Source organism: Hippocampus zosterae, chromosome 11 (assembly GCF_025434085.1).
Source record: "Hippocampus zosterae strain Florida chromosome 11, ASM2543408v3, whole genome shotgun sequence".
Classification (NCBI taxonomy): Eukaryota; Metazoa; Chordata; class Actinopteri; order Syngnathiformes; family Syngnathidae; genus Hippocampus; species Hippocampus zosterae.
The window spans coordinates 6,517,224-6,540,468 of record NC_067461.1 but is presented as its reverse complement, the minus strand read 5'-3'; the positions used below and the strand labels follow the sequence as shown (position 1 = coordinate 6,540,468).

At 43.0% G+C, this 23,245-nt stretch overlaps 3 protein-coding genes across 11 annotated transcripts in view; 2 read left to right on the top strand and 1 right to left on the bottom strand.

Moving 5' to 3' along the window:
* wdpcp (WD repeat containing planar cell polarity effector) overlaps positions 1 to 23,168 on the bottom strand; it is an 85,660-nt gene extending 62,492 nt beyond the window's left edge. For 2 of the 5 annotated variants that reach the window (XM_052080179.1, XM_052080180.1), the window contains exon 1: positions 181 to 617. The gene's annotated coding sequence lies outside the window, so the exon portion shown is untranslated. Of the gene's footprint in view, positions 1 to 180; positions 620 to 22,703 lie in introns of those variants that run through there. The other 3 variants (XM_052080182.1, XM_052080183.1, XM_052080178.1) reach the window with 3 other exon arrangements.
* LOC127610280 (malate dehydrogenase, cytoplasmic-like) lies at positions 637 to 5,255 on the top strand. The gene is made up of 9 exons (XM_052080235.1): positions 637 to 792; positions 1,318 to 1,416; positions 2,571 to 2,667; positions 2,921 to 3,096; positions 3,176 to 3,293; positions 3,424 to 3,605; positions 3,862 to 3,975; positions 4,101 to 4,190; positions 4,558 to 5,255. The coding sequence occupies exons 1-9, from the start codon at positions 790 to 792 to the stop codon at positions 4,678 to 4,680; spliced, it is 1,002 nt and encodes a 333-aa protein (XP_051936195.1). The 5' UTR covers positions 637 to 789; the 3' UTR covers positions 4,681 to 5,255.
* On the top strand, positions 6,842 to 22,248 carry ugp2b (UDP-glucose pyrophosphorylase 2b). 5 transcript variants are annotated; one of them, XM_052080192.1, is made up of 11 exons: positions 6,842 to 7,046; positions 7,089 to 7,178; positions 11,359 to 11,486; positions 12,871 to 12,978; positions 15,780 to 15,965; positions 19,245 to 19,378; positions 19,662 to 19,959; positions 20,061 to 20,258; positions 21,036 to 21,278; positions 21,434 to 21,538; positions 21,693 to 22,248. In XM_052080192.1, the coding sequence occupies exons 3-11, from the start codon at positions 11,373 to 11,375 to the stop codon at positions 21,798 to 21,800; spliced, it is 1,494 nt and encodes a 497-aa protein (XP_051936152.1). In that variant the 5' UTR covers positions 6,842 to 7,046; positions 7,089 to 7,178; positions 11,359 to 11,372; the 3' UTR covers positions 21,801 to 22,248. The 5 variants fall into 5 exon arrangements, with proteins under 5 accessions (XP_051936152.1, XP_051936151.1, XP_051936153.1 ...); XM_052080189.1 differs by lacking the exons at positions 6,842 to 7,046; positions 7,089 to 7,178 and adding exons at positions 7,340 to 7,419; positions 7,884 to 7,923; XM_052080191.1 differs by lacking the exon at positions 6,842 to 7,046 and having other exon boundaries at positions 7,055 to 7,178.
* Positions 23,169 to 23,245: the final 77 nt, after the last annotated feature.

Genomic DNA, 23,245 nt, shown 5'->3' with positions numbered 1-23,245 from the left:
AATGGTGCACATATTTTGGGGTTGAAATGCATTGTAAATGGTATTTTTCTTATCAATTTGTGACGACTGGTCCAGAGACATTAAGCGTTACATTAGGCAAAATAAACACACAACAAAATAAGGAAGTTGACCATCAGAAGTGATTAAAGTTGCTAAACTGGTTATGCTGTGCCCACTTACAGTCCAGGATCTTTCCGTCGCGTCGTCTTTCAGGCGTTTTGCGGCAGCGTTTCCCCGTCCAACTTTAGGCGAGTTCGTTCAACATTTTCATGGTGCACGACATCGAACGTCATTTAAACGACCCACTTTATCAGCTACCATGTACATTTAGACGGCGTGGACGTCGAACGTCCCACTGTAGCGAACAAAACACGACAGGCTTCACTCCGTCTAAAGTTTGCTATAAATTAGCTCCCACGTTGCTAAATGCCAACCGCCGGGGCGACATTGTCGCGTCGCTAGGCAACAAGCCGTGCTAACCGTATAACGTGCTACGTGACTTACGGAATCAAATACAGCAGCCGGTGGAATTAACTGGCACTTAATTCATGTTTGTATCTTCCATACGATAATTGTTGCAAAGCACCTCACTCGTGGCTGCTTTCTAAAACACTAAATATAATGAACATTTTCACAACTACACTTCCCAGAATTACCGAGGTTCTCCCCCCAACTCTCGCGATAGATCTGATTTTTCTTTTTTCTTTTTTTTTTGAGGCGTGAAGGGATGATCTCCCATACGAGGCTACTGTACATCAGTGAGTAGTTGAACTTGAAGCTCTGGACAATATGGTGAGTAAAAGCAACTAACGCCGATTAGCTTGTTATAATGATACTCGTGCAGCGTGTACTACCGGAGACAAAATCCTTGTGCATTTTACATACTTGGCCAATAAATGTGATTCTGATTCATCCTGTATCAACGTCGAGCATGTAAGTTTTGACAGTTTGTCATTAAAGTCATGATTTGAAAAAGTGATTTCAAACTGATACACGTTTGATTCCATTGTGAAACACCAGCTGTACAGTAGAGTGAATGGCACCCCGCAATGTTAAGAGTTAAGTCTTGTGAGAAATGTTCTTTGAAATTGTGTAACGTGAATGTTAACTGTTGCTCGTAAATTGCTTTTTTCCTTTTATATAACGCATGTATGGGGAAGTTCACAGAGACTATAATCCTTTTTAAACAAGAATGATAGCGTCACCTACTGGAAGTGCGCCTGCTTGCCTACCTGCCCTACCAATCCGCCCTGGTGTGTGTAAGTAAATCGTAATTGTACTAACGCCTGTTTTCTCTGCACCCACCACCCATTGCAGGCTGAGCCAATTAGAGTTCTGGTGACTGGCGCTGCAGGGCAGATTGCCTACTCGCTGTTGTTCAGCATTGCCAAAGGAGATGTCTTTGGTAAAGATCAGGTAAAGTAGCCCTTGTAGTAACTCGTACTCTCCATATATTATTGGGGCGTGAAATGAGACTGAGACAACTGTCACAAAAATCTTGTGTGGGTGACAATGGCAGTTGCGCTTGTGAGATTTGATCGGCACACACAAGGGAGGATCGTTCTTGAATCTTAGTGAAATGGATCTTGTTCAGTTATTTCCGTTCTTCACAGCCCTCTGAATAGGGATCGTCGGCCAGCATGGAAGGATCACTCTTTCTGTACTTTTTTGATACATTTATTGGGACACTTTGCAGCAGAAGTAGTTGTAGATGAAACAGAAGTAGTTGCAGAAGCTGTAGCAGTATCAGAAGCAGGTAATAACCTAAAGCACACATAAATGCAGTAAAATGAATATATCTTTCTTTCTGCATCACGACGTAAATAGGTATAGAATTGACATTAATCAATACATTTAATAAATGCTTTAATCAACCATGATTGTACTATGTTATTATCGTCATCATTATTCATTATTTTAAACGTAAGAAACCATACATCACAAACATATCAATTCGACACGAACAAAAGAACTACAAGTCCCAACGGTCTAAACCGGAAGTGGAGCGCCGGCATGATTAAGCCCAGCTGCAACGCAATCTACTTCGTTCAAAATCAAATTGCGGCTGGACAAACATGAAAACCGTGCATAATGAGTTAAATAAAGACACCACTGTTTTAGCAACACTTTAGCCCACGCTGTGTACTTTGCCGATTGCGAGCGGTAACTGACTGTGATTGCAAACAAAGCACAACGGACATAATGTAAAGCAGACAAACAAAGCAAACGATCATGATCGAATCTAAAGCTAACTTTAGATATCTGGTAAATAAAAGTACAAGCGTAGCTTACCATTGGGCCATGCCGACGACGAAGCGAGTGTATTCACTAACGCAACAACGCGATTCTGCTTTTTATACGTCGCGCGAACGGTCGCCTGTCAGCGGCAGCCCCGACCCTCTTAAAGCGCCAGGTGAATCCAACAGATCTAGTGCCAAGCACCTCAGGCTATCGTTTAAAATCACATAGGAATGCTCACAGGGTCACAGGGTTCCAGACCCTAAACCGGTCTTGATTTTCCTGTATGGCATGATTTTAGTTTTCCATTTGTTTGTTGTCTTTCATACAAGCCAATCACTCTGCTCCTCCTGGATATTCCACCCATGATGACTGTCCTGGGGGGTGTTGTCATGGAATTGCAGGACTGCGCCCTCCCTCTTTTGAGAGGTAGCCATTTAACTTCAGTGGATCCCTTCTATTCATCGGGGATAGTGAAAGAGCCCTGCTCTGGTTAGCAAAAATCCAGAAATACTGTAATGCCATCTTGGTGCCAAGGAATTCTACAGAAGTTAGTTGATTACTTTGTTATTACTTTTGGATTTTCACTTTTGTTGACAAGGTTTGGTCCGTATCCCCACACTGCAGAACAATATCGATGTATCCATCAGTAGATTCATGCCAAGAGTCTCCTCCGTTGCAGAAATCGTGGCCAGCGACGAAGTGAAAGTGGCCTTCAAGGACCTGGACGCCGCCATCTTGGTAGGCTCAATGCCCAGGAAGGAGGGCATGCAGAGGAAAGACCTGCTCAAAGCCAACGTGGCCATCTTCCAGACTCAGGGAGCAGCCCTGGACAAGTACGCCAAGAAGACCGTCAAGGTAGTAACACCAGGACTGCTCAGTTATGCCTCTTTAAACATCTTTGTCAAATGAAGGACACAGATTGTGATACTTTCAGGTTCTGGTGGTCGGAAACCCAGCAAACACCACCTGTCTGATTACAATGAAATCTGCTCCCTCCATTCCCAAGGAGAACTTCTCATGCCTCACCCGCCTTGACCATAACAGGGCCCGGTCTCAGTTATGTTTTTTGCGAGATTCTACTTCCTGTGACCATTTAATAAATGATGCTATGCAAAATCAATTTCCAATTTCCCAGTTGTATTTATTAAGGCTGCCTGTAACGGTTTCGGTGTGTGTTTGTCCCACAGGTTGCGATGCGCTGCGGCGTCCCTGCCACCCACGTCAAGAACGTGATCATCTGGGGCAACCACTCGTTCACACTGTACCCGGACGTGCACCACTGCAAGGTTAACATGTTCGGCAACGAAGTGGACTGCTTCGACGCCGTCAAGGACGAGGCCTGGCTGAAAGGGGATTTCATCACTGTGAGCAAACCATTGTAGTGATTTTTAGATTTTTTTTCCTCCCTCATCACTTGGAATTGGTCAATCAAGACACTTTCTCTTCGGTTTGTTTTAGCCCAATTTTGGAAAAATGTTTTCCCCCTGGCCAAAGTTATTGAAAAAGTCAGTTTTCAGTGACAATGTATTGTGGGGGGGGCATCATTTTGTGTCTAAATCCTTGCTTGTATGGACACGTCCCAGCGTGTATGTTAATGTTGTCCATGTTGCTCCACCACAGACGGTGCAGCAGAGAGGCGCTGCTATCATCCAGACCAGAAAGCTGTCCAGCGCCATGTCTGCAGCCAAGGCCATCTGTGACCACATGAGGGACATCTGGTTCGGCACCCCGGAGGTATAAACCGTCTCCAGCCTATTTGCTCATTTTTACACTGGGGGGGGGGGGGGGGGGGGGGGTGGAGTGAAGTATGCACACACAATGCGGTGACTCTTCTAAACAAATGTGTCCTTTAAATCCAGGGTGAGTTCATTTCCATGGGTGTGTACTCTACGGGCAACACATACAAAGTCCCAGATGACCTCATCTACTCCTTCCCTGTCCAAATCAAGGTGAGCATGCTTACACACACACTGGAGTGGCCTGAGTACAGTCTTGTTTTACGTTGTCTTGAGAGGGAAGAAATTTCATCTGTGCTGCATGTTATGCATCACATTTGACAATAAAGTTGTATCCAATCCAATATTTACTTTCCCGAGTAACTAAAAGAGCTTATAAATAAAATGTATTATTATTATTATTATAATCGTATTCATTATGTTTTTTTCTTAGGAAAGAATGTACACCTAATTGCTTTAAAAAAAAATTGTTTGTTTTTTTGTGATTTGCCCAGCACTGGTTGTTTGTTGCGGCCCCACCCTACTTGGAATGTTGCAGCTTATTCAGTACCGGTAATGAAAATGCTATCTCTCTCCTCAGAACAAGACCTGGAAAATAGTGGAGGGACTGGCCATCAACGACTTCTCCAAGGCCAAGATGGAGGCCACAGCCACAGAGCTGATAAATGAGAGGAACACAGCTATGGAGTTCCTGGCCAAGTGACTACGTTTAGATGCTCGCCTGTGACAAAACACTCCCTTCACTGTCATTATGTTCCTCTTTTGCGTGTGCATATGAAGGAGATGTAGTGTGTTTTCTTGCTACTTTGGGAGGGGTAAGCGGACGCTTTGGTACTAAAATGGATCCCAATTGCACTTGGCTGGCTTAGTTGCTGCTCTGCAGATGTGCACTCTTTAAATGTTACAAACACAACAGCTTCACTTTTGGTTTGGTTTCTTTGACTTTCAGGTTCTATCAGCCATTAGATGACATCTCACTTTGAATGTGGCATGTTGAAATGTAGCCTACAAAACATGAGGTCATGTGATTCATGCTGCAAAAAGCAAAGCCCTGTGAAGGATATGATTTATGGTCTACTATGGGGGTCATGTTTTCCATCTCTCCTGCTCCAAAACACCTGATTCAAATGGTCACATGTTTTCCAGCTTCTGTAGACCTTGCTGATCATCTGAGCTGTGGCCGATAGCAGCTCTTGGATGAATGTGAATTATGTTACCGCCTGCGGGTATAGTGCAAAATAAAGAGCTTCTGCAATAGTGCCATCCTTTAAATACAAACGAGGGTGTTGCAATATTAATAGTGTGCAATATCTACATGACACTGGGGAGGGTCAGGATTTGCCTACTTTCCCACTAAGGGTTATATATTACATATTTGTATCGTCGTGTAGTATGCTAATGATTGATGTCGCTAAATAGTCAAGTTAGCTACAAGAAAAAGGAATGGTACAGAGCAGATATTTGAAAATTACAGTACATTACATTGATCATAAATTACTGGCAGACTATTTTTTCCTCTATTTAAGCACCCTAGGAAGTGCCATATTAAGCTAAGATATTAGTTTTTAATTACATATTGATCATTACGGAATGCTTTTCCATACTTATTTGTCATGTCCTTGTTTATTGCATTTGCTTGTTATTGATGATCCTAGGATAGACTGTACTAACGGAGACAAATTGCGTTCTACCCCCTAGGCCAGGGGTGTCCAAACTTTTTGCCAAGGGGGCCAGATTTTATGTGGTAAAATGTCGGGGGGCCGACCTTGGCTGACATTCTTTACATTGAACAACAATATTGTTCAACAAATTTTAGTAAGCCAGTCTGTTTCACATTTCCATTTTTATTTTAATTTCAACAATCTTAAGAATTTCTTTTGGTTCATTTGAAACAGGTATATCACATGCAACTGCTTATTCACTTGACTTTTTCTTAAACAGAAGTCTCCTGAGTGCAAATTGATTGATTTGAAACATAAAATGTATCACCATGACTTTTCAATAGTCACAAAACGTTTGACTCGAACAACAGGGAAATGAACAAGCAATACACATATCCACAACTGCAAGGATCATTTGAAATATGACATAGCAGTCAATATAAACACGGAGTGATGTCTTGTTAACTCGTGAGTGATGCCCTGTAGTGTCTAAATACTATTACTCATTTAGTGAATGCTATTACTCATTTAGCCACTAGAGGGAAGCAGTACTCTATGAAACATCACTCCCCAGTCTACGAGACCTCAGTCAATGCAACACGTGTTCCATTGCGCCCAACCTGCGGGCCAGACGGCACTGATTTTATGACGGGGGCCGAGGGCCGGATGAAATTCGACCGTGGGCCGGATTTGGCCCGCGGGCCGGACTTTGGACACGCCTGCCCTAGGCTAATAATACGGAAGATGAGGGCCAACGAAGAGGAAAAAAAACAAGGTTGGCAAGATTCTCACTTTTATCTCAGAATTCTCACTTGAAGTCAGAATTCTTTAAGTCAGAATTCAGAGAATTAAGTCAGAATTCTGAGATAAAAGTGAGAACCTTGCCAACCTTGTTTTTTTTTTTTCTTCACTGACCCTAATCCTCTTCCGTACAATAAAGATTATTCTGATTTTAATATCGGATAAAACGACACTCATCCCAACACAAATCTAAAATAAATATATATAAACCGCAAATGTGTTGCACAAACTCATTGGCTCTTGGAAAATACAGCACAGAAACATCGTACTCTGATTGGCCTTGCTCCACTCTTACCAGCCTCCAATTTCTTTCTTGAAATGTCTTGTCCTTGCTTCACATAATCCCATTGGCGTTTAGCAGTGACGTCAAATAGATACCACACTCTGATTGGCTTTGACTAGCGAGGAAAGGCTCCAATTCCTTCCCGTTTGGAATGTCACTTTTAGAGGGGAGAAAAAACCTCCAGCTATTTCCTTCTTCTTTCTCACAAGTATTTTATTTTTTTATTTTTAACACAACCAGCCAGCCTGTTATGTTGAGCTATAAAAGCCACACAGAGTAAATAACTGTCCGTGTCTGCGTAGTGGTGTGAAGTGTGTGTGTGTGTGTGTGTGTGTGTGCGTGTGTGTGTGTGCGTGTGCGTGCGTACGTGTGCGTCCTCTGCGGGGAGTTGCTTCCTGTGGTCCCTTTCGAACCGCTGAACCGGGCCATCGACCACCGACAATCTACGGCCAAACGGTAAGACTAAAAGGCCCCCATTTTCGTTTTTTTCCTCAGCAAGGGACTGGCTAGCTAGCTTAACCAATCGGGGTTTTTTCCCCCCCAGGGTCTCATTTCAGTTACAGTGGTTCCTCTTCTCCGAGGTGCGTTCAAAGTTCCTCCGTTTTTCATGTGTGCGCATCGCCTCCGAGTTGCGTTCGCTCGCATCTATGCGTTTGTAATGCTCCGTTAACTACGGCGGATGGCGGTGTTCTTCCCGGTAGGTTAATAATTGACGCGGGGTGCGTATCTTAAAAAACAAAAGCGACGGGAAATCAGCGCAATAACGAGGTCATAAAATCCAAAGGTGGGGCGTTGGCATTGAAGGGGAGGAGGAGTGAGGAAAAGGGGGGGCTGGGTAGAGGTCAGGAGTCACAACCAGGACTTGTGACGTAATTAATGTCGGGGGTGGAGGTGGTGGTGGGGGTGTTGAAGGATAAATAACGACTTTTTTTGGACTACATTTCATTTTGGCGACTAGCCAGTGAGATAAGTGCGAACGTGTCCCAGGTTTTGCTCCTTGGATGGAATGTCCTATGATCTGGAGCTGCGCTGGTGATTGGACCTTCACCGCATGAATGGACAGTCAGCACTCAGCCCAGGAACGTTTACTGTGTCGCGGATGACACTGTGGAATTAACCGGGAATTATTACAAGCTTGTATTCGTTTTTTGCATCTTACAGTATTTCCTGACCAATTTGAACATGGCCTTTTATATGACAGGTAAGAAGATGAACAAGACAAGTTTTGTGCAAAGTAGACTTATTTTGTGGATTTGACAAAACTATTTTACCGTTTCTGATGATCCTCGATTGAAGCAAATTTGCATTTAGAATATGCATTTTGTTTAGTTTTGTTAAAAACATGACACTGGTCCACACAAAATTTGATTCAAAGAAGGCTTTATGTGCCCCTAAATGTGTTTTTGATGCCGATTTAAAAGGAAAAAAAAGTTTTTCTTTTCTTCTCGCACAACACACTTTTTACTTATATATTTTACATTTGACCATGTTATAATTTATAGCTATGACATTTGAGGATAATAATCCACCTGCTGCTGAACATAACCCCTAATTTATATATATTACATGTTATATTGTTCTTACAATATTGTTATGAAAACTGATTGGCCAGAGGAGAAACCACATCTTTAAAACCACAGCCAAGAAAAGTCCAAATTTGGCACTTTGTAGATCAACGTGAGGAACCGCAGACAAAGCAAACATTCGAGTTTCTGTCTTTGTCGCTTGATCTTATGTTGATGATTTTTTTTGTGGTCCATTTAAAATATGAGAAGAGACAAATTGGCGCCATTTCCAAAAGTACTGAGAATGCCTCATAGCACCTCTTTCACACCTCTAGCAGAAGATTATGCCAGTATGCGCCTGTAGATTCCACACAGTGCCAATTACACATTAGACAAAGACATGCATTCAAACATTCCCTTGCTAAGGAATTGGCAAAATAATAATAATAATAATAAATATTTGCCAGTGGCTTTCAAACAGAACCGAGCAAAGAAACTAATCAAAGAAAGTCACTCTTTCACACAGAGAGCATGTAAACTTTTGCATTTATTTACCCATAGCTTTCACAGAACCCAGCGAGAGAAAAAAATGCCAATCTAAAAAAAAAAATGCAACCATGAATACTTAATTATTCTCTCTTTCACGCAGAGAACCCACAAAGCCACCACATCAGAGCCAGAGCAGAATGAATATTATTATTGCAGTTTTCTTCTACTATTCTCCACGCATATACGGCACCACACAGCCCCTACGAGGCCACATGCGCACAGCCGGAATGACCGTTATTTGTATTTTATTTGAATATATTCTTGTTTTACTTTCTTCCTCATTTATTTTCTGGCTCCTTCAAGTTATATTTCAAGTTTTGGTCGTTGAATAAATACTGAGTTATTAGATCAAGTGAATAATCATTTTTAGTCATCGTAATTTCAATGTTAAAAATTTTTTTCCATTACCGCCAAGCCCTACGCAATTCCCACAAAGAATGTAGAATGAGGAGCCTCTTTCACACACAAGATTCTGAAACACTGCAGGACAAGCCCCGAAGTCTGCTTTTTATAATCAGAACTAAAACGGAAGTCTATTGTTCCTCGAATGAAGACCAACTGCAAAGTGTCTTACTTCCCCATAACTGCGCCTGAACCGGATGTCATGACATCCCGCTTGTCATTTCAACCCCTGAAATTTTGTTTCCTGCTTGCGTTTTTTTTTTTTTTTAAATTTTGGAATGTGCTTCTGTAGGTGATAAAGCTGTCGGTTTTGTCGCACGTCAGAGACAGTCGAGCCAATATTTATTTTCCTGTGCCTTTCACACACATGCAAGCCAGCAAAGTGTGATCTTATCGCATCCGCCGGTTTCCACGACTTCCAGAGTCATGCTAGACCCGACGCTTGGCAAGTTGGCATGGTGCTCTGTGATGTCAGTATGTTTTGCAAAAGCAGCTGCTGTTCCTTGGAAATGAGCCACAAAGTCTCATGTGGAGAGTTTCCGTGCTGCCAGAAAAAGCCAAACGTCATCCCGCAATCATATAATTAGATGACGTGACGATGACGGGAGGATCGAGTGGGACCTTGAAAATACTTAGTGGACACTACCTATCGTGTATGTGTTACAATACAATACAATACATGCTGATTTATATAGCGCTTTCACAACAGCGGCAACTGTAACAAAGTTAACTCATTCAGTACCAGCCAATTCTGGACCAAGTCTGAAAAGACGTTTAAAAACGTCTTTGGGAGTGAATGAGTTAACAAAACAGTTAACAAAGTAAAATAAACACAACACATAACATAAAACACGGACAGTCGTGCAGTAATATTGTTCGGTGTTCTGACGATGTTTCTTCCAAATGTGTTCTCACACGTGTGAAATGGTTCATTCACGAGTCTCGTGAGTCATTCTTCCCCAAAAGCCAATGATGTTCTCCCACGAATTTGATCGGAAGAACGCAAGGATGTTTCTGCCAAAAGCGTCACTAGCATCTTGTTTCCAGATGCTAGTTGTTTTGTTTTTGGGGGGAGGGGCGGGGTTGTGTTGTTGTACTGGAACACATCTGTGTCACTCGCGGTTTGTAGACATCAGACATGAGGAGAGTTTGAAGGCCTAAGTTTTGACGGACTCCTGATGCATGTTCTCACGGGAAATTTGATTTCTGGATTGTTGCTTGAACTGCAAATCGTGAGTTTTGACCACAATTTTTCCAGGAAATGTTGGGGGCAAATAAATATCTTTCTGAGGCAGATTCTTGTCATAAATTTTGAAGGAAAGTTTGAATTCCAATTTTGCTCTGGCTAGTGACACTAGCAAGACCAGCACATAAACACAACAAAGCAATGCCGTTCTATGGAGTTTTTTGTTTTGTTTTTTTGAGCGGGTTCATTTCTTCTTGAGGGCCTCTAACGTGGTCAGTGTGGCTAATGAGCAGCTAGCTAGCTAGCTGTTCCCCATTGTCTGCTAGTCGAGATTAGCAGGTGGAGCAGAAATTAGCTTGTGGAGCTAGCGGAGGTTAGCCTCTTTCCATGTCAATATTATCATATGATAAATCAGACTGTGTTGTGGATCAGACCGTGCGTATACTTATCATGTTAAAACGTGAAATTTCTGAATTTAAAAATGTGATAAGTTTGGCTTGCCCGTTGGGCATAAAAACACAAAGCAATTCTTGTTCAGGTCGTTGGCAGAGTACTTTGACGCCTCAAAATGCTGACTACTGCCCCAGTTGATGATTGCCTGTCGTTAGTACACAGGGCCACTTTCTCCCACTTTTGAATAATGCCATTCTCATCACGTTGCCTTTACTTTTTATTGAAAGAAATAAAATTGAACTTAGGGATTTTATTTTAAAGCCATATACCCAGCTCTTGTTGAAAAAAATCTTTTATAGACTTTTGAGGCCCCCCCCCCCCCAGAAAATGTTGGTTTAACTCCTAATATTTCAACTTTTGAGTTACTGTATATTTTTAGATAATTTTGGTTCAACTCCAAATATTTTAACCGAGTACGTAGTCAGTATTTACATTCCCGTGTCAGAATGTTTCACTCTGATGTGTTTGGCTTGTTCAATTCTCATCGAATACAAGCAGCTAACTTTCACGCTAACTTTGAACTCTACCCGTCTATGTGCAGATCTGAGGAAAGGAATGCTCAACGGAGGGATGTCTCATTTCCAGGAAATGATGCGGCAGCAGCTGGAGAGCTCCATACACAGCGAGATGGAGAAGCTTCTGGGCACTACGGCGGGCGCAGAGAGAGAGGTAACATCTACACTTCGCGGCCCCACCCTTTTCACTCTCACCGAGCATCTGGTTGCGATTTGGAGGGCGGAGGGGGTTGCCGGGAAAACACGAGAGTGACACATACTGTGCTGCGGTGCCAATGAGGGTTCCGCCCACTTAAACACATACTAAAAGCATGTGTGTGTGGGGTGGGGGGGGGGCACATAAGGGACAACGTGAGTGAGGTCTGCGTTAGTCACTTCCAAAACGACGTTATACACTGCAGCGAATCAGAGTTTATCGCCGATAATACATTCCAGCCTCACTCACGATAGGTGAAAATCTGCAAAATGTTTAAGCTTCGCCACATTCTCTCACATTCTGCACTCTAGTGCGTTTACTTTTCACTGGCTGGCCATTAGCCGGTCTACGTTTTGAGTCGCTCTAGGCATATTTTTTGTGTCGTTTTGATTTTTTTTTTTAATGCAGCGATTGAAAGTTAATTGGCGGCTGTGTCTATCCTCGACCCCCAACGAGCAATGAGAGGCTACTTTAAATGAGATAATCATTGTTTATGACATTAAAAGGATTGGGGATCATACTACGGTGTATTTAGGGTTTAAACTATTTATATAGGCAAGTCGAAACATTTGTGGGTGGGGCATGGTCTATTTTGTGTTTTTTGTTATTTAAAGTGTCCTTGGGTGTCTTGAAAGACGCTTATAAATAAAATGTATTATTATTATTATTATTTGCAAATTTTTGGAAGCCATTACATTTTTTTTCTATTCATGCACAAACACACCGTGGATTCCCTTCTGTTATTCTGATTTTCAGCAGCACGTCAGATTTCCGCTTTCGGTTGGGTGTGTTTATTAAGTCACGCAGAGGTCGAGCCTCTTAACTAGAACAAACACTCCACCTGGATACAACTACAATACACAAGCATACTATTTTAATAACAAGGAATATAAATCCTAGGAGATGAGATCCTCCTCCTTTGGTTCACACGCAGACTTTATCAGCATCAAGTGCTTCTAAACAGTCCACGCTGAGCTATTTTATCTTCAATCTCTTATCGGGGGGAAAAGTACAGCCACTTGCAATCTTGTGTGTGATCCAATGGCCCGAAAAGGAATTTATTACCTCTTGCAAGGGTTTGTTTAACCCGTATAGTTGCCCAACAACTCCTGCATTTTTTGTCTATTTTTATCCAGCGGGCATATGATTATCAACAATGCTAACACCAATTAAACGTTAAATATGAATTTCAGATGATCTGATTCAGGGGGGGGGGGCACTGAATGTGAGCTGTGCATGTATATGAAGGAAACTCCTGATAACTTCTGCTAACAACCCAGGCTAACCCTCATATCCTCCCAGACATATAAAGCTAACTAAATATGAATTTGGTGTGTTTCAGGCATGCAAGAAAGACTTTGAGGGCTTCAGAAATCTCTTCCACAGATTCCTCCAGGTTAAGGGTCCATCGGTTGAGTGGATCAAGATACAGCGACCACCCGAGGACTCTGTGAGTTGGACTTCCATCACTCTTCGTGTTTTTAAAAACGGTCACAAAACACACTACTGATAAAGCCCCAAACCAAGCAGTCTTGAAACGTTTGATGTCAGGAATGAACTTTGGAGGATCACAGTCCGCGTTGCTCAACGCACACAAACACGTAAAAAAAAGTTGACTTCCCTGCTATTTGCAGTCATAACCACTGAACGTGTCCGGTGTGTCACCAATTATGTAATGTTAGGTCGTGGATGTACTGCGTACAAATATGCCAATTTTCACGTCTTGTCAAAAATCGATGCTATTTGTTCAACATACCATTTTTACGCGCTAGTAACTAATTAAAGGTTGAAATATAGCTCGACAACAAATATTTTTATTATCGTCTACACCCGAGTAGTCTGAGAAGTATCAAACGTCCGCCTCCTTCTCACTTTGCAGGAGCCAGGCAGCTTTATGTCGCCTCAAGACTGCAAAATCAGAACTTTTTTTTCTCTTTGACAATAATGAGTGACAGTATTTCAGCCGAGTAAGCCTGTTTTATATCACTTCAATGATGCCGTGTGTGGCAATTCAAGCAGGGTGTTTTTTATTTTTTAGGAGTTAATTTAGAGAGGCGAGGATTCCAACTGACAGCGACAATGTGGGCCTGTCATAATCTACTTGAGTAGTCAGCATGTTGGAATAGCGGTTAGCCTCCCAGTCAGGAAAATGGATGGATGGATGGATATCCTCCTGTGTGCAGTGCTTTTAATGTCTAGAGACGGCGATAAATTCCGAATTACACATCGCTGAAGCTTTCGACTGACATCCATGGATCGCTGTACTGTATTTATCATTCAGTCATGAATCGCCCGCAGTTGTATTTGCAGCACACCGCGTTAATGATTCATGGCCCTACCGACCCAAATTGGGGTTCACCAGCAGAACGGTAAATTGTTCATGGGGTGTGCAGACCTTCTGTCTCGCTGCTCTTTTTACAAAACGTCCTCAGTGGCTTGCCACAAACGCACAAAGCCATATGTGACACAGAAGAGGTGTGCAGAGATATTGTGGCGTAACAAAGGCGTAACAAAGAGGAAATTCGAGATGGAGATTGACAGGATTAAAACAAAAAAAATGACAGTGATGCGTGCTAATGAGACACAGTGGTGCTTTAAGAGAGGGCAGCACGGATAACCCATTCCAGGAAAGCTTTGGTTTTCTTACATTTACGTAATTCCATTGACGTCTTGAGACAAAAGTATTTGGACACATTAACCCTTTCATGCAACCTGAGAACATGATCAGCTGTCCGCTGTAGTAACGCTGTCCCTGAAAGGGTGAATCGGTTCCTTGAGGTTCGGAAAAAAGCAGGCCACACACATACTGGTGTGGAACTTGTCAGAGACCCCACACACGATGTGCTCTTTTATAGTGAGTGGTACACGTGCATGTAAACCAGAAGGAGCAGCCCGCATCCATTGAATTGAAGCAAAATGTGTGACAAAAACAGTTTTTTGGGGGGGGGGGTTGTATTAAATGAGATCATAACTGCATTAGTGGGTACGTTATAAAAAAAAAAAAACTATCGAGTGCGGGGCGGCCCGGTAGACCAGTGGTTAGCACGTCGGCTTCACAGTGCAGAGGTACTGGGTTCGATTCCAGCTCTGGCCTCCCTGTGTGGAGTTTGCATGTTCTCCCCGGGCCTGCGTGGGTTTTCTCCGGGTGCTCCGGTTTCCTCCCACATTCCAAAAATATGCATGGCAGGCTGATTGAACACTCTAAATTGTCCCTAGGTGTGAGTGTGGGCGTGGATGGTTGTTCGTCTCTGTGTGCCCTGCGATTGGCTGGCAACCGGTTCAGGGTGTCCCCCGCCTACTGCCCGGAGACAGCTGGGATAGGCTCCAGCACCCCCCGCGACCCTAGTGAGGATCAAGCGGTTAGGAAGATGAATGAATGAATGAACTATCGAGTGCTATTTCTTTCTTTCCATTTGTGTGTGTGAGTTTGGAACAGATTAATGACATTTCTATTCATTTTAATGGCAAAAAATAATTTGCGTTACTACGGTGGCATGAACGTATTAAAACTTTCATCACAAGGCGCCACCGTTCTCGTCTCGGTTTTAAACAGTACATCAAGATTAACGACACTGAGTTTAGTGCACTTCCTTCCTCCATCTAGCTGATAAATAAAATTTTATTTGTGTAAACAAAATCCCTTCCGACGACATCAGCACCACAAACAATCTTGTTGAATTGTAACGCCAAATGCTAAATGCCCGTTGGCCGCTGAGCCATCATGTGCCGCGGCCCCGGGTGGGAATCCCGTCTGAAACCGCAACTGGTGATAATTACGCTGCGCGGTGGTTTACCTCTTAAAAAGCTTTACCGACATGTATTAGTGCGGGCAACGAAGAGAACATTTTTAGCCTGATTCGCTTTGTTTATGTTATGTACTTTGGAGGCAGAGTCTTGTGTTTTTAACCTCATCCTCTTTGAAAGAGGAAGGAGAGGTCACTGTTGTGGTGTGCTAGCAGGAAGATTGCACACCCGCACACTCACAATATTAATTTCAATGTCACTCCTGTCCCATCGATAAATAATACGACGCACTTTGGTGTTTAATGAGCAGTCAACGATAACGAGCAGACCAGCTCAGGCCACACGCACAAACAAAAAAGATGAAACCCAACAATTTAAAAGGGGCTTTAATAGATCACGCTCAGACTCCTAAGGACACAAACCTCACAAGTGGCACTAAAAAAATCATCCCCTAAAGACCCACGAGGCACATCTACTCATGTGACGCCATTTGCTACGCGCGTCCAGATCCAACCGTATGACAAGATCGCGGCGCGAGGCCTTCCGGATGGCGTTGCCGACAGCCTGAACAAGCTGGTGGTGGTGAAGCTGAACGGAGGTCTCGGCACCAGCATGGGCTGCAAGGGCCCCAAGAGCCTGATCAGCGTGCGCAACGAGAACACCTTCTTGGACCTCACCGTGCAGCAGATAGAGGTAAGAGCAAACGCGGCCAACACTGTCCCCGCTGCCATTTTTGGCTTGAATCGCATTTCAAGGCAGACTATGGAAAAGAAACTCTCCAGAATTGGAACCATGACTTCAGATGGGCTTGGCAGGAAGTGATGGCATGTTAGCGTCAGCTCTGTCTACGCTTGGCTTACATGTTATGATGACGTGTTCCTCCACATGCCTGAGTGGTTCGAGTTACACGGTTCCCTTTTTTGTATTTATTTTTTTAACTCTCCGGTGGCTCAATTGAGACATAGCAGCTTAAAAAGGACAACAACAAAAAAACTCTGCGAATACCTTTTGGAGCCACAAACCGGTTGCATTCGCCATCCACTGCCACTGTAAATGTTTATTTATTTTTTTCTTTCCCAAAGGAAGAACGTGAATCCTTACATTGTGAGGAGTGTCTTATCTAAATTACAGCAATACCTGGTGAAGCCATATAACTTTTTTTTTAATAGCAAATAAGACCAAGATACAAGTCAAACAAGAACAGCTGACATGTTTTAGCACAAAGCTACGTCATCGTGATCACGCGGCTGCTCCGAAATGGTTAAAATGGCGCTGGCCAGGGTCACGTCATTATTTTGATAGGCTTAATCGGCTCCCCCCAAAAATTTCAGGTCATCAGATACCAATGATTTGGTGTTGGGGTTTTTTTCAGGATTATTTTATGTATTTATTTATTTCAGTGCTCTATAAATCCATTTGAGTTGAGATTTGAATGGAGGTTATCATGTTTCTATTATTATTAGCAGCGTGTACGAGGTTAGGTATTGGTGTAAATCAGGATTATTTTATTGATCTATACGTTTTGCTTCATCTAATATTGGACATTGCGTTTCAGTTTAATGAGTGGTGGGTTCATTTAAATGTCGCACAGTAAAATCTAATTATCCTACTTTATGGCTAAATCGAAAATTCATTATCATGTAATATTCAATTAGCGGTGTAAACAAGATTAGGTTAGGTATTGGTGTATATCTTTGACCCCATTGAATCTGGTCTAAATAAGCCACAGTCAAAAATCATTACAGACGGTGGTCAGTGGAGTTACTACAGTTCAAACCTAAAAATCTGATAGTAATTCTTTTGGAATATGCAATCTTCCACCTGACGACATGAAAAGCTGTCCACCGTCGTAACCGCTGACCCTGAAAAAGTTAAAAGTCAAAGTTGAGTGCAGCCCATACAGTGCAGTACTTGAGGCCATCATTTGATCCAACTCCTTTTCACGTACAATGAGTTCACAATTGGACGTCTTCGGGTTCGTTACCCGATAGGCCTATACTGTGTGCGTAAACACAGTGAGGGGAGGCGCACTACCGGGGGGGCCAGATGGGGAGAAGAAGGATCTGTTAGTTCTATGGCAAACATTGGACACCATGTGCTGTCCGGTAATTCAATAAATCGCCTGCATGCAGCAGTTCAGGCCAGGTGAAAAGAATCAACCTTATATTTGTCTCACTCCTGTGTACAGTCCTTGTGTAATTCCGTTAATATTTGCTCAGCGTGCGCCTCAATGTGAATGACTGAGGTTGCGTTTTGGAAGGTTCCTGTGGGACGTCGCAAGTCCCCCCCACCCACCCACTCGACCACCAGTACACTGCTCTCTTGTGTCCCAATCACTGCGCCCCAGTTTTGCTCAGCTCAGCCCTGATCGCATTACCTCCAGTCCCGCAAGCGACCTGCTCCTCGAGAAAATAAGAGACCAATTCACACACACGCGCACACATATCATCATCCCCTTTTCGGAACCACCGCATTTACTTTTGACTCCACTGTGGAGGAAGCGCGTTTAGGGTTGAAATAAAATGAATACAAATTAAATGCAGCACAATTCAGTTGTATTTAACTTTATGGCTCAACACATTTCCGATTCATCTTTAAGCACCATTTCATTATACAGGTCATTTTAGGTACAGCGCCTCTCGTTATATTCCAACAACCGGAGCCTTTACGCAGGATTTTTTTTTAGCTGGTACTTTGTGTAAAGCGTTTGAGAACCACTTCGCTGAAGTGTCAAGAGTGGTTAGGTAATAATTGGCCTCGCTTTCTTTATCTTCTTCTCCCCAAGGGCTAGCCAGTGTCAATACGACGCGCGTCACAAGTTGTAATTGTTTGCAGTGTATTATGATTCATGTACGAGTGTGTGTTTGAACATCCTGAAGCGAGAACAAGACTTTTCCCAGCAGGTGTGGCATGTTTTTTTTTCTTTTTATTCTGTTCTTTGTGGCGAAGGTAAATTGTAAGTCTGGTTAATGAATAGCAAATGTTTTGTCATACTGGCAAATAAAATTAAAAAAAAAAAAAAAGAAAGAACCCAAGTCACTCCCTTTTTTTTCTCTCAGTTTGGACATTGCACCACATGACCTTATTTCTGGATTACCGCGATAATGACACATTTCTCTCATATTTGTGTATTATATTTGATCATTTTGGCATTTTTTTTAATGATTGAGCTGGTTTTCTGGTATTAATGCATTTTCAGGTCAGATATTTGAGTGGTTGGCGAATGTTTTTGCATCACCACACCAATATTTTGTGTATACATTTTTTTTTTAATTTGTCTGATCATATTGGATATTTTCTAATCTTTTATTTATCATCCAGTATTTCTAAATTACATTTAGAATGTATTATGTAATATTTCGGTATTTTAACAAAGATTTTCCAATAGTATTGTGACGTTTGTCTCATATCTTTTGGTTATTGTCTGATATTTTGGCCAATTATTTTATATTATTTTTAATTTAGGATCATTTAAATAATATATATTATATCTTTTTGTAGCAGTGGTGTATTTGTTGAGTAATAATTTTTTTTGGGGGGGGGGTTATGAATGCTTCATACATTTGTGCTCCATATCTGTTATTTTCCAATATTTGTTTTGTATTTTTTTCCAAGTATTGTTTTAAGACTTCAGTTATTTTTTAAGTAGTGAGTATTTTTGTTCCGTATATTTTGCAAGTATTTTGGCGAAAATTTTGTGTTCTTTTCAACGATTTGTGTATTTTTCAGGTCATTTTTTTTTAATTTTTGAACACTCTTCACACATTTCAATTCCCAGCTCCCCTGTTTTACATATAATTATGATTTCATTATTATACATTTCTGATCCCCAATATCAGAACTGTGTAAAGGTGTAAGAAAAGCACCCCTCACTTCGCCCCCCACCCAAGTTTTCGTATGATGTCATCATTAATCTGCCACTGCTTGTCCTTATGATAAATTGAAGTAGCATTTTTTGTGCTTGCCACGCAGCACCTGAATAAGACGTACAACACGAACGTGCCTCTGGTACTCATGAACTCCTTCAACACGGACGAGGACACGAAGAAGATCTTGCAGAAGTACACACATCACCGCGTCAAGATCCACACCTTCAACCAGAGCAGGTAAAAGCTCTCATAGTGTCACTAATCCAAATGCGTGCTGCAACAAATAGTTCAAATGGAGTTTGGGGGTCAGGGCTTTGGAAGTAATTCGGAGATGGACATCAAAGACACGGAGCGTCCGACCCTCTCAGAGCATCGGGCCGGAATCAGTCCTCCCTTTTAAAATCTCTCCCCGTGTTTTATTTGATGCTCACCGGACAGGACGCAGATCCGTTTGATCTCTCTTTCATCCGAGTTCAATCCGCTTTTGACGTTCTCAGAGATGTCTCTGTTGCCTTCGCAGGTATCCTCGGATCAACAAAGAGTCGCTGTTGCCCGTGTCTACCTGCCTGAGCACGACGGGCCAGAACGCAGAGGGCTGGTACCCGCCGGGCCACGGCGACATCTACGCCAGCTTCTACAACTCGGGCCTGCTGGAGCAACTGATTGCCGAGGGCAAGGAGTACATCTTTGTGTCCAACATCGACAACCTGGGAGCCACCGTGGACCTGCACATCCTCAACCACCTGGTGGGACGACACAACGGCAAGCGATGCGAGTTCGTCATGGAGGTGACGGACAAAACGCGCGCTGATGTCAAGGTGGGCGTTGCCAGAGTCGCGTCAAATGGCCTTCAGGTGGCGCTAGTAGTGCGCCGAAATTGCTGGAAGTCATTTGTGGGGGAAAAAAAAATGACTTGCAGGGCGGCACGCTGATTGAGTATGAGGGCAAACTGCGCTTGCTGGAGATCGCTCAGGTGCCCAAAGCCCACGTGGACGAGTTCAAGTCGGTGTCCAAGTTTAAGATCTTCAACACCAACAACCTTTGGATCTCGCTGGCTGCCATCAAGAGACTGCAGGAGCAGAAGGCCATGGACATGGAGATCATTGTCAACACCAAGGTGAGACATAATGCACTAATTGTCGAGTGCATTCTTCCAGGGTTCCCTTTCATTGTCAGCTTCCATTGTTAGCCTCCAACATTGGCTTCATTGCTCAAGTACGTTAGCGTCAATATTACTTTTATCATAGCTTACAACGTTGGCTTAATTGTACCCTCTAACATTAGCTTTCAAACTTAGCTTCAACATTAGCTTCCCGTGTTAGCTTTCGATGCTAGCTTCAGCTTTAACGTCTAATATTAGCTTCCAATGTTTTCTTTCAATGTTTGTTTCAGTTAGCTTCCATTGTTAGCTTTAATTTTAGCTTTTAATGGCCGTCCTGGTAGTTGGCTTGGTTGAAGATCATTAAATTGCAACATTAGCTTTCGGTAAGTTTCCATTGTTTTAAATGGTAATATATGAAATTAGCTTTCAACATTACCACCATTGTTCGCTTTTAATGTTAGCTTTCATTAGTGGTTTCTAAAGTTAGCTTTCAACTGTTACCGAGAACGTTACTGCCAAGGAAGACAAACATTTGCTTCTGACATTACCTTCCAGCGTTAGCTTTCAATATTTGCTTGCATTCCAATGTGAGCTTGAAGGTTAGCTTCTGAAACTGCTTTACAGCGTCACCTCTAATGTCAGAACTAAGGAGGCCAATGTTAGCTTTTGATGTTAACTCCTGATTTTAGCTCCCAAAATTATCTGCCAACTTTTTTCACCCTGCGTTACACAAAGAGCCCATGAATGGCGAATGGACATGTATTGCCTGTAACGATTTCCTGTCTTGTGCAGACACTGGATGGGGGTCAGAACGTGATCCAGCTGGAGACGGCGGTGGGCGCAGCCATCAAGTGCTTCGACAACGCTATGGGCATCAACGTGCCCCGCAGCCGCTTTCTGCCCGTCAAGACCACCTCGGACCTGCTGCTGGTCATGTCCAACCTGTACAGCCTGGACGCCGGCTCGCTCACCATGAGCCCCCGCCGGGAGTTCCCCACAACACCGCACGTCAAACTGGGGAGCTCCTTCACCAAAGTACGGCGCTACAAATGGTGTAGTGGAGTTTGGGGGTTTGGGTTTACATAAATGTCAGTTTCCAATTAGGTTTCAAACTTAGCTGTCAGACAAATTCAGTACTCTCAAGTGTCAATGTTGATGGCTGTCACTGTGATGCGTTTCCCCGCATTCAGGTCCAGGAGTACCTGACCCGCTTCGAGAGCATCCCTGACATGCTGGAACTGGACCATCTGACCGTCTCCGGTGACGTGACCTTTGGCAAGAACGTCTCGCTCAAGGTAAAGCGCCTCACGAGCGTTGTTTGGGCAACAGTCAAGCTTGCTTGAGAGGAAGGAGGAAACAAACTGACTTATTGCAGCAATGGGCTGTCACACAGCGTCACGCAAGCACAGATTTGATGCGCTGTTGTCGTGTGTGTGTGTATCCCGGCAGGGCACGGTGATCATCATCGCCAACCACGGGGATCGCATCGACATCCCGGCAGGCTCCATGCTGGAGAACAAGATCGTGTCGGGAAACCTGCGCATCCTCGACCATTGAGACCACGTCCTCCGTCATGCGGACCACGCCCACGCCGGTCATGTAACCCTGCCGCCCCATGGACATATGACCCGCCTGCCTGGCTTCACTATGTGACCTGTTTATTATTTTTTTTACGGGACGCTGCCCCCTGCTGGCCGACAAAGGAAAGTCACAGCTCTAATGTGAATACGGTACAGTATAACATAGTGTACAATGATTCTATAGTAGCATATTAACAATGACTTAAGTCATCTGACTGAAATGAAGTTGAAAGCCTTACCTACTGTTCGTTTGTGTCATCATAACACAACATTGAGCATTATTATTTCGTTCTTTGTGTTGTCAATCATCAAGATGCCAAGCGTGTGCGCGCGCACACTCACACACACTAAGAGTGAGACAGACGATAGCAATAAGTGTTGAAGTATGACTGAGGTCCGATTAAAGTGCAATATCATACACTAAACTATGGCTGTGAGGAGTTCTTTAATGGGATAGGGTTTTAAATAAGAATGTGTCGTTTTTTTTAACTGAGGTTTGGGTTTCAAACTAAGATTTCAAACCAGTTTTAGGATATGTCAAGCCTGGGTTCGGGTTCCAAGTCAAGGTTCAGGTTTTGAGTCATGGCAACGGAGTAAAAATTCAGTTTCAAGCAAGGTTGCTTTAAACAAAGGTTAAGGTTGTAAATGATGGGTTGAAGCCAGAGTTGAGGTTTCAAAGTCGGGTTTAAAGCCATTGTTAGAGTTTCAATGGGTTGGTGTTGTAAATTACAGTTTAGGTTGTAACTGTATTTTAGAAGCCCTCTTGTTTGGATTTTAAAATTAGAATGCTCGCAGAAACGGATGGGATGATGAGTAACAACCGTAACGGCCTAAAAATAAACAAAATACAGTAGTTTGTAAAAAGGAAATCACTGCCTACCTTAGTGGCGACTTGACACGGAAGCATGGGACGCCCTTTTGCAGCGTGTTGAGTGCAGAAACTATCGTCCGTACATGACATGTACCGTTTTCTATTGCGCCTCCTGGCGCTCCAGATTCCCATTGTTTGCCAGTTCCATCGGAGCATTGTGCACGAAACAAACTATGAATGAGAATAACAATAATATAAAATATATATATATATCGCAAGCCGCAATAAGAGACAACTGACAGCTAACATATTCCGGTGAGAATCAAGATCATTCGATTGCTGCTTCAGAGCTGATCATCTGAATCAGGTGTGTTGCAGCCCGGAGAGCTGGAAAACAGGCAGGACAGTTGCCCTCCAGGCTAGGAGCTGGACATGCCTGCCGTAGGGTAAAGGTGACCTGCTTTTTTTGCTTTTATTTTTTAAATCGTTTTTGTGAAAGTGTAACTGATAGATGCAGTATGCACTCAGACAAAACTATATATTAATAACATGCTCAGAGACATATAAATCCCCCCCTCCAAATTTCCCTTTCCATCCCTCACGATTGACTT

Coding starts and splice junctions, on each gene's coding strand:
- LOC127610280 (XM_052080235.1), top strand. Junction 2,668..2,920: donor CGCCCTCCCTCTTTTGAGAG/GTAGCCATTTAA, acceptor CCTCCGTTGCAG/AAATCGTGGCCAGCGACGAA. Junction 4,191..4,557: donor CCTTCCCTGTCCAAATCAAG/GTGAGCATGCTT, acceptor CTCTCTCCTCAG/AACAAGACCTGGAAAATAGT.
- ugp2b (XM_052080189.1), top strand. Junction 12,979..15,779: donor AGCGACCACCCGAGGACTCT/GTGAGTTGGACT, acceptor ACGCGCGTCCAG/ATCCAACCGTATGACAAGAT. Junction 20,259..21,035: donor AGATCATTGTCAACACCAAG/GTGAGACATAAT, acceptor TGTCTTGTGCAG/ACACTGGATGGGGGTCAGAA.